The following is a 9,314-nucleotide window of genomic DNA, read 5'->3' on the forward strand; positions in this document are numbered from 1 at the left end:
ATAAACTAAATTGGAGACAAAGTTATTGATAAGTCAACTATACAACAAAAGGAACAATGTAGAATAAACAAAATATAGGTCCCCTAATAGTGGATACAACATAACATAATGAACATAAGCTGACTCTAACCTGGGGTGAGAATAAGATGGTGAATCTCCGGAGAAGCACAAGAAATCACAAAGTTAATGAACTTTTGAGATAGTTATTGACTATTGTGTGCACTGTCCCTATTTCACAAGGTCTCAGGAACGTCATGTTGCACTTAATAGTTACAATTGAATCCCTAAATCTAGTTTTCTTTATCTTAAAAATTGTATTAAAATATAATAAATCATATGATTAGTTTTAAGAATGATATATCAATATGAGGAGTAAGTGAATTCACTTTGAATATATATTAATTCCGCTTTAACAAAATATTCTAAATGATGGTTTGGGCAATAAAGTCCCATGTTTCTTTAATAAGTGAATGGAGCTAAGATCTCTACAGGCCCCAACAATCCTTCATATATAATTAGAAAGACATTAGGCCCAAATAATTAGCCAATGAAGCTCTACACCCTTTTAATGAAGGGACAATGGAGCGAAAAATAATTTACCATTTCAATTGCCCGTGATAAAAGCATTCATGTAATAGTTGGAAGCTTGTATGCAAACAATTTCTAAAAAACAAATTACGTACAACTTCTACAAATATAAGAGGTTGAAGATCTAATTTTCTCTCACAACAATGGTTGAAAGTTATGGCTTGCTCACATTAAAAAAAACACATTATCCATGTAAGTGATTATTTCATAAAATTTTAAAGAGAAATTATTTAAAAAAAATCTAATTTTTTTAAGGGAAAAATATAACTACCATCTCGAGACATAATTATGAAATTTTTAATAAAAGTTGTTGTTTGAGAGAAAAATTAAGAATATTTAAACATTATTGTATGTTAAATTTTATTTGAGAAGAGCACTTGATAAACCAAGCCATAATAATAAAATATTTTTATTTAATATAGATAAAATATTTGTAGCCAATGTCATAATGACCGTCAACCATTGGATAGCCCAATGGTATGACATCAAAGTGTAAAGGGGAGGTCATGGGTTCAAATCTCTCCCCCAATAGTATTGTTCCCCGTAACTTGTCGTCTATTATTCATGTCATAATGACCCAACAGTTAAGGTATTTAACTCTCATGTTGGAGATCTAGGATTTGTGATTGATGTGTAAATAATATGTGGTATGCATTGGCTTATTCTTATTGTCAAAAATATAAAATAAAATAATAAAAATAAAATACTTTTCAACAATACTTACCTGAAGTATAAAACCATTTTATTTATTAGAATTGACTTTATATCCCATTTGTCAACATGGGTACCGAAAATTCCAACTAAGTTAACCATCAAATTTTTTTTAATAAAGAGGATAAACCTCAGACCATCAATCTTTTTTAAAAAAATATATTTAATAATTAATTTTATAAAAATATTATACAATTTTTTTCACATTGACTCAACATATATATATATATATATTTGGGGTCTTTTAATTTTAATTTTTGGTATATATGGCGCTTGATAAAAGTAGATAATCACAACTTTATTAGCAAATTGGAGAACAAAACAATATTAAGCAATACAAACTAATGCTAGGAAACATGGGTAGAGAAAAGCAAAAGAACAAGAACAAGACCAAGATGAATAAGAAGTACATCACCAAAGGTGATGCACTTCTAAAATCACACACTAAAGCAGCAAAAGAAGAGATAACACAGAGGAGTTGACGAAGTCTGCTAAAAGGCGATGGAGGTCAACTCATGCTGAAGAAAGAGGGGATCACTCTTGAAGTGGTTGTGGTGCCGCGATGTTGGGATGCTTGCTCGTTCAGGAAAGTGAGCGAACGCTTTAGATTCTAGATGGAGTCGCTAGGGAGTAATTGGTGTGGATCTCTGGCTACAGAAAGCCATGCTAAAAGCATATGAATGATTTTAACAATAATTGACTGCAAAGGTAAAACAAGAGAGTTAAAATTCAATTATTTTTTCAAAAGAAATATTCCATAAAATTGATTTACAAAGTAGATCCAAAAAAATCGATGTCAAACATCAATGAATGGTATCCAAGACGTCCAAACTTCTGAAATTGAAAGAGGATGGAAATGGAGAAATTATTCTTTTTTTTTTTTTAATAGAACATATTGGTCAATACCATTGTTAAAGTTAACCATCTTTAGAAGATATATAAATAAAAATAATAAATTTGCTTTGTTCTGTATCAAATATGCTTCTCAGAAATTTTTTTGTTTTAAGAGTTAAGTCTTGATTTTTACAACATATTACAATCTCAAAAAGGCTCCTTTAGATGCTTAAAACTTGATCTCTTAACAAAAACCAACAATTATTTATTAAAAAATTAACATACTATGATATCTATATATATACATAGGTAATCTTTATTGGGTAAATAATGTATAGAAGCATATACTTCCAACTATAACAATTTTAACAAGTATACATTGAATAATTAAGCTCAGTACTTGAAGACCATGACAGTACTTCCAATTTATGTCCATCTTAATAGGTAGGGTATATATTAACAAAAGTAATATATTGAACGCCGTGGTATCTAATCTTTTTTCTTATAATAAAAATTTAACTCCACCGAAAATTTTAAAACGAATAATCATCCAAAATTAAGCATCAAATATAATTAATTTAAGACTACTTAAATTTATATTATCATAAAAAATATTTAGTTACCACATTCTTTTGAAGCTCTTAACATACGAGGCGACATTAGAAAAAAGTAGAACTTTTTTCAATAAAAAATATAGGCATGATTACTAATAACACATGGCAAGCGGAAGTCATTTAAGATTTTTTTTTTTTAAATATAAATAAGTTATAACCCTAATCCATTGTTTAGGGGAGGTATTTGAACCCTCAACCTCTCGCTTGAGAGGAAAATAAATTATTATTATTATTATTATTATTATTATTATTTGAAAGAGATAGTTGTTTTGAGATGTAATTTGGAGGTGCTTGCTAAGTAAGTCTTCCATCATTCACATGATGACTTTGAATACAAGCACAAGCTTGAAGTCTTGGTAGACGCTTAAATTCCAACCTCATGATCAAGATGATAATGCCAATTATTATTATTTTTTTTTAAATTTTATAAAAGCTTAAGGATTTTGGATTATTCACACGTACTTATGCAACAGGCCGAATATCTGAGAAAGGGGTGTGTATTGTGCCTTGCATAGAAGAAATATATACTAGTGAGGTTGCAACAACAATTTCGTATTCCAGATCAGATATGGCTAACTCCGCTTCTGCTGCAGCTTTGCTCTCCATTTTTTTCTTCTTCTTCTCCTCCTCCGTTGTTGTCTCCGGAGGGCGCCATGATTGTCCTCCCTCTTCATGTGGGAACATCACAAACATTAAAAATCCTTTCCGTCTAAAAGATGACCCGTCCAACTGTGGCGATCCAAACTATGAGCTCACCTGCGATGATCTCAACCGCACCACCCTCACTTTACTCAACAACAACTACTACGTCAACAATATTACATACTTGTCCTATTATTTCTATATAGAAGTCAATTTCAAAATAGAAGTCGTGGATGTTGGCATGGTGAACGACGGCAGCTGCCATCTTCCCCTGCCCTCTCTGACACTCTTTGAGATGAACAGTAACAGTTACTACATATCACGGCAAGGCCCATGGGTTACTATGGTGAATTGCTCAAAAGAAGTGAAGAACAACTCCAAGTACAGGCCTGTGCCTTGCTTGAGCCACAACAACTCCTTCATCTATTTCATCAATTATACTTATGAATCATATGTAGTTAGTAATCTTATGTACTCCTGCCGCTCACTTGCAATATTTCCTGTTAAATATTATGAATTCTCAGACCAACTGCCAACTGACATAATCAAGTTTTTAGCCCAGGGGTTCATCCTCTCCAGGAAAGTTTTCAGGCCAAAATCCTTCCGAGATTGCTTGTGGAGTTCCATAAGGTGAGCATTTATTTCCAACAGAGTATGTGAGTACATGCATATGCATATGCATAGCACGTAACTACTGGACTCATAAGAAACACCGTAATTTCTATATATTTTGCAGGTTAACTTATCAGTACATCACCGATAATGAAATTCCAATTTTATTCCGAATTCTAAATTTCGTGACAGGAATGTTAGAGGCTAATTTTGTTTTCTGCCTATTCGACGGAGGCTGTATCAAAGATCATCACATTCTTCTGGTACCGATTGTTTTAGTGGTAGTATTGATGCAAATATCCAAAGGATATATTGGTATAAATACAGCATCTCAGTGATTTATAATATTTATTTTACTATATATTAGATTCTGACTATAGGTTAATCTTCTTGGTTTTACTTCTTTGCAGCATTTGTTGTGTTCGGTAGATTTGTGTTTGCGCCTCTGACAATATTTGCCTTCCTCTTTTGCAAATGGTACCAAATGATGTCATCAGTTGATATCGTGGAGAAGTTCTTAAGGCAACAACAAACTTTTTGTACCGAATAGATATTCATACACAGATATCATTGCTTTTGACCAGCAACTTCAGCGATAAATTGGGTCAAGGAGGATTTGGTTTTTGTATTCAAAAGGTCGACTGTCTTGGAATCGACTTATTGCTATTAAGATGTTGGCAAATTCCAAAAATAATACCGGTGAAGAATTCATTAATGAAGTTTCAACCATTGGTAGGATTCACCATGTAAATGTGGTGAAACTAGTTGGTTTTTGTGCAGAAGGCCAACAAAGAGCTTTGGTGTATGAGTACATGGCTAATGGTTCCCTTGACAAGTATATCTTCTCTTCTAATAATGGCCCCAACCACAAATTTTCTTTAGACAAACTGATTGATATAGCAATTGGAGTTGCTCGAGGAATTGATTATCTACATAACGGATGCGATATGCAAATCCTTCATTTTGACATCAAACCACATAATATTCTTTTGGACCATAATTTCAATCCAAAAATTTCTGATTTTGGCCTGGCAAAACTATATCCAAGGGACAACAAATTCGTATCACTCAGTGTTGCTAGAGGAACTATAGGATATATTGCACCAGAGTTGATATCAAGAAGTTTTGGTATTATCTCCCATAAATCTGATGTTTATAGTTTTGGGATGCTACTCTTGGAAATGGCTGGTGGAAGAAGAAATTCAAATCTAAAAGTAGAGAATACAAGCCAAGTTTATTATCCATCATGGATTTATGACAAACTTATCAATAATATGGTTAAGCATGATGCAGTGGAAGCAGATACAAGCATTGTGATTGATAAAGGGGAAAAAAAGTTATGCATGATAGGTTTGTGGTGCATACAAATGAGTCCATCAGATCGACCCTCTATGAGTCAAGTATTAGACATGTTAGAAGGTGATGTTCATAGCTTGCAAATGCCACCCCAAACCCTTTTTCAGAGCCTACTCAGACACCTCAAGAGATGTCATACTTACACAGCTAGCGGTGATGAAAAATTGACTACTATCTCAGAAGATGTTGATGAGATAAATTAAAGGGGTTCCTTGAAGTCATATAGTATTTACTCCTTAGCGATCAAATGTAATCTAATTAAAATAACATTTGAATTTTATGATCTTGTTTTTATAAACAACTGTATTTCCGAGTTTTATCAATTGGTTAAGTAAATATTAATCTAATTATGCAAGCTTAATTCTTTATTGTTTTAATTAATAAATTTAATATGATAAAATTGCTTAAAATTTCTTTTTTCTAGGAAGCACCCACTTGATGAGAAAAATTTATTATACACTTGATAAGAAACATTAATTATAAAAATATAGAGAAAGCAAATAGAAATTGCAATGCTTTAATCTACTTAAATGGCTTGTGATGCCAATGAGCATCTTGGTTTCAGTTTCACTTAAATGCTTAATACTGTATCTTTCTCTTTTTAATTACCACAGCTGTATGGTTCATTGATCTAGCTAAATATGATTTTTTTTTTTTATGGTATATCAATAATTACTTGCTTTTACAAGAATATACAAGCAATTCTCCCAAATTAAATTTGTAAAGGCAAAAAAAACTGTGACATTATAAAAATTTTGGAGTAAATTATTGGGGCTAATGATGACGTAAAGGTTTTAAAATGTAATTTATTTATTTTCAGGGATCTCGAATGCAATTGCAATGTTTTTAATCTTAATCTTGTGTTATAATTTAAAAAAAATAATTTTTACAAATATATATATATTATTAAATATATGTAACTGCAAATAATTCTAGAGAAACTAGATTATATATTTGATTAAAAACAAAACCCCACACACTGTTCCTAAAAACCCTCGCTTTCTCAGTCACCGCTCGTCTGCTCGAGGGATTCCGTCCGCTCAGCCTCTGGTATCCATTCTCTCCGCCTTCTTCTTAATTCCACTTCTAGGGTTCCGATCATGGATGGTCTTGGTTTGACATCGATTGGTTTTTATATATTTATGATTTCTATGGAACGCCAATTTTGGAAGATGAATTTGTTCCTCCTGTTTATTTTTATTTTTTATTTTTATTTTTTTAATGATGTTTTTCTTGATTGGTGAGTTTAATTCGAGGTTTTTTGCAGTTTTTGTGAGAAAATTATTTGATTTAGGGCTTTGTGGAGTGGCGAAATGGCTACTGGTCCTGGACTTGAATCTCTCGTGGACCGTAAGAGCTCTCTACTTGTTGTCAGTTAGACTAGTCTGATTATTAGATGCTTACAGATTTGAAATGCCGCATTAAAAATCTGATTTTTTTTTTTTTTATAAATGTTAGTGGCATTGATTCTGGTGTTCTTTATCTTTGCAGAGACCATATCTGTGATCACAAAATGATGGACGCAATATAGTGGTGAGATGCATCTTTTTGTTTGTATTGAATTGTTTTAACTATCTTATTTTTGTAGGTAAATCTATGTAATTTGTATTCCTGATGAATCTGACGGGTTCTCTTTTCTATTTTCTATGCTTCCAAGATGTTCCCAATTTCTTTATTTTTGTTCTTCAGTTGTTCACATTTTTAGGTTAATGCTCTAGAATATGGCTTTTATTATTTCTGATGATTCAATTTTTATTATCTTGTTGAATAGTTCTTTTGGCTTTATTTAAATTTGTTGAAACAATATTAACGATTTATCTCCGATTTTCTTGTGATATGATTTGTGATTGCCATAGGGAGTTTTAAAAGGCTTTGATCAAGCTACAAACATCATATTGGATGAATCTCATGAGAGGGTTTACTCCACAAAGGTACCTTCAGAGCATTATTTCTGTGTATATGATCTCATCAAAGCCTTTTCTATATGCAAAACCTTTTCATAATCATCACTGATTGGTCCTGTTTTTGTATAATAATTTATCCTACATTTAAACCTTTTCTTAATGAATTTCTGGTCTCTAGTTCCTACCATAATTTTGGATAACTTGTTATAATGAGAGTGGTTTAACCTCTTTAGTTATATATATATATATATATATGGAGGCACCGCAAAGGTGCGATATTATCTCTGTTAGTTTTCTTCTTTGTGGCTGAAAAGCTCGTCCTGTTAGACCACATAGGATTCTTTCAAATTGTTGGGTATTTTCTGAGATCATATTTTACTTTTTGAGTTGAAAATTTTCCATTTTTTATTCATCACTGTTACTGAAAAAAAGTTCAGTTTCAAGGCTCTCGCATTATCGCTTATCTCAATGTATTAATTTATTCTGCTTTCACCTGCACTGTTTTTGAAATTTCAGAAGGTTCCTTTCGGGCTCATGCATAACTTCCCAGCACATCTGCCATTTCCTTCATCTTAAAGAAGTGATCTAACTTGTGTTCTCTAGGTTATTGATTTTGTTAGAGTGATGATGGATGTAATTCGCTTCATCATCATACATGTTCAACTTTACATTAAGTTCCAACAACCTAGGTCATGTTCAATACTTGCCATTTGGCTTGTTTTGCACTGAGTGGTGTCTTATGCTAATATCTTCCTTGCCGATCCAATTCTTTCATGTACTTTAACAACCTTGGCCACCGTGATAATTAAATTATTAGCAAAAATGATGATGGTGTCTCATGGTTTCCAAGACTAAAAATTTTAGATGTCTGTGACCATCTGTCATCTGCACAGATGCATTGTGATTCATTGAAACAATGCAGAGGTGGCTTTTGGGCAGGAAACCTTAAACTGGTCTTAGAATTACAGAAATATTTTGAGACTCAGACTGAGTGTTTGAGCCTTTTGGAAAAGAATTGAACTATTTATTGTTGCTAGAGGTAATCTTAAGATTTCTAAGGTGAAATAATTTCAGTATGTTCCTCAGTCACTTTCAACGATTGTCCCATCATATGACACCCTTCTTTAAATTTTATGGATCTATGTTTTATGGTTTTCATCAGTACCTCAGCTCTAATTCGTACTGTCGTTCACATATGGTAGTATGGAGGTGCTGTCTGTCTAGTTTCTAGGATTCATGTCTCCTCTACCTTCTAAGTGCTTTACATAATGCGTAAATTGCTTTTGGAACAATGGTTTTGCGCTTCCCATGGTTTCTTTCATCAATACCAATTGCTATTATGTTTGTAAATGTATCAATTTCAGGAAGGTGTCCAGCAACTTGTTCTAGGTCTGTGGTATTATCCATGTGATACATACGTAAGTTTGATTTACCTTTTGCTGATTGTTTATTTTGGTTTTATTTTATGTCATTTACTATTATTACCTTAGCTGGCTGAATCTGGTCTCATTAACTCTCTGAGATCGCTCGCAGAAGCGCTTGTTGGAGAATTAGATGAAGAACTAGATCCGGTCCGGGACTTGTCAGAAACCTGGTTAAGGGCCCATCCGTCAAGCCAGTGATCCACTGATGTAGTCCGATATACCGTTTCAGTATTGTTGAAGCACAGTTATGACTAGATGTGCTATACTTCTATTATCGCGAGAGTCCTTCTTGGCTAGGTTTTCGAATTAGTTTGGTCCTATTCTGTGAGATATATCTTGGTTAACCAATTCTGCGTGCTTTTTCACTAAATAGAACTTGAGGTTGTATCAGAATGCAGATTCTGGTACCACTGATCCGCCTGGAGTTATTTGTGCAAACTTTATGTCTGGGTGAAAGTTCTTTCTGTGGAAACACTTTGTTAGAAATCTCTTATACATTGTATAACTGCCAATCATTATCTTTTGAGCATCAGTAGTGCTTTAGCCCTCCTTTGAGATTGGAAAGTATGGTAGATGAGTTGAGATCAGCCAATAACCAGTCATATGTTCATATGATGCATTATGACAGG

General features: G+C 32.8%; 1 protein-coding gene and 2 long non-coding RNA genes across 3 annotated transcripts; all 3 read left to right on the forward strand.

The window, feature by feature from the left end:
- Positions 1-3,305: 3,305 nt before the first annotated feature.
- Positions 3,306-5,560, forward strand: LOC120260157 (probable receptor-like protein kinase At5g39020). The gene is given in 6 exon segments (XM_039267598.1): positions 3,306-4,019; positions 4,126-4,316; positions 4,412-4,533; positions 4,535-4,576; positions 4,578-4,620; positions 4,623-5,560. Coding segments are annotated over 6 exon segments (2,040 nt in total). The 5' UTR covers positions 3,306-3,315.
- A 772-nt stretch (positions 5,561-6,332) lies between these two features.
- LOC120262355 lies at positions 6,333-6,870 on the forward strand. The gene is made up of 3 exons (XR_005536762.1): positions 6,333-6,407; positions 6,625-6,707; positions 6,849-6,870. It is a non-coding gene; the product is annotated as an uncharacterized LOC120262355 (long non-coding RNA).
- On the forward strand, positions 6,869-8,656 carry LOC120262356. The gene is made up of 3 exons (XR_005536763.1): positions 6,869-6,890; positions 7,214-7,288; positions 8,626-8,656. It is a non-coding gene; the product is annotated as an uncharacterized LOC120262356 (long non-coding RNA).
- Positions 8,657-9,314: the final 658 nt, after the last annotated feature.

Source organism: Dioscorea cayenensis, chromosome 5 (assembly GCF_009730915.1).
Source record: "Dioscorea cayenensis subsp. rotundata cultivar TDr96_F1 chromosome 5, TDr96_F1_v2_PseudoChromosome.rev07_lg8_w22 25.fasta, whole genome shotgun sequence".
Taxonomy (NCBI): domain Eukaryota; kingdom Viridiplantae; phylum Streptophyta; class Magnoliopsida; order Dioscoreales; family Dioscoreaceae; genus Dioscorea; species Dioscorea cayenensis.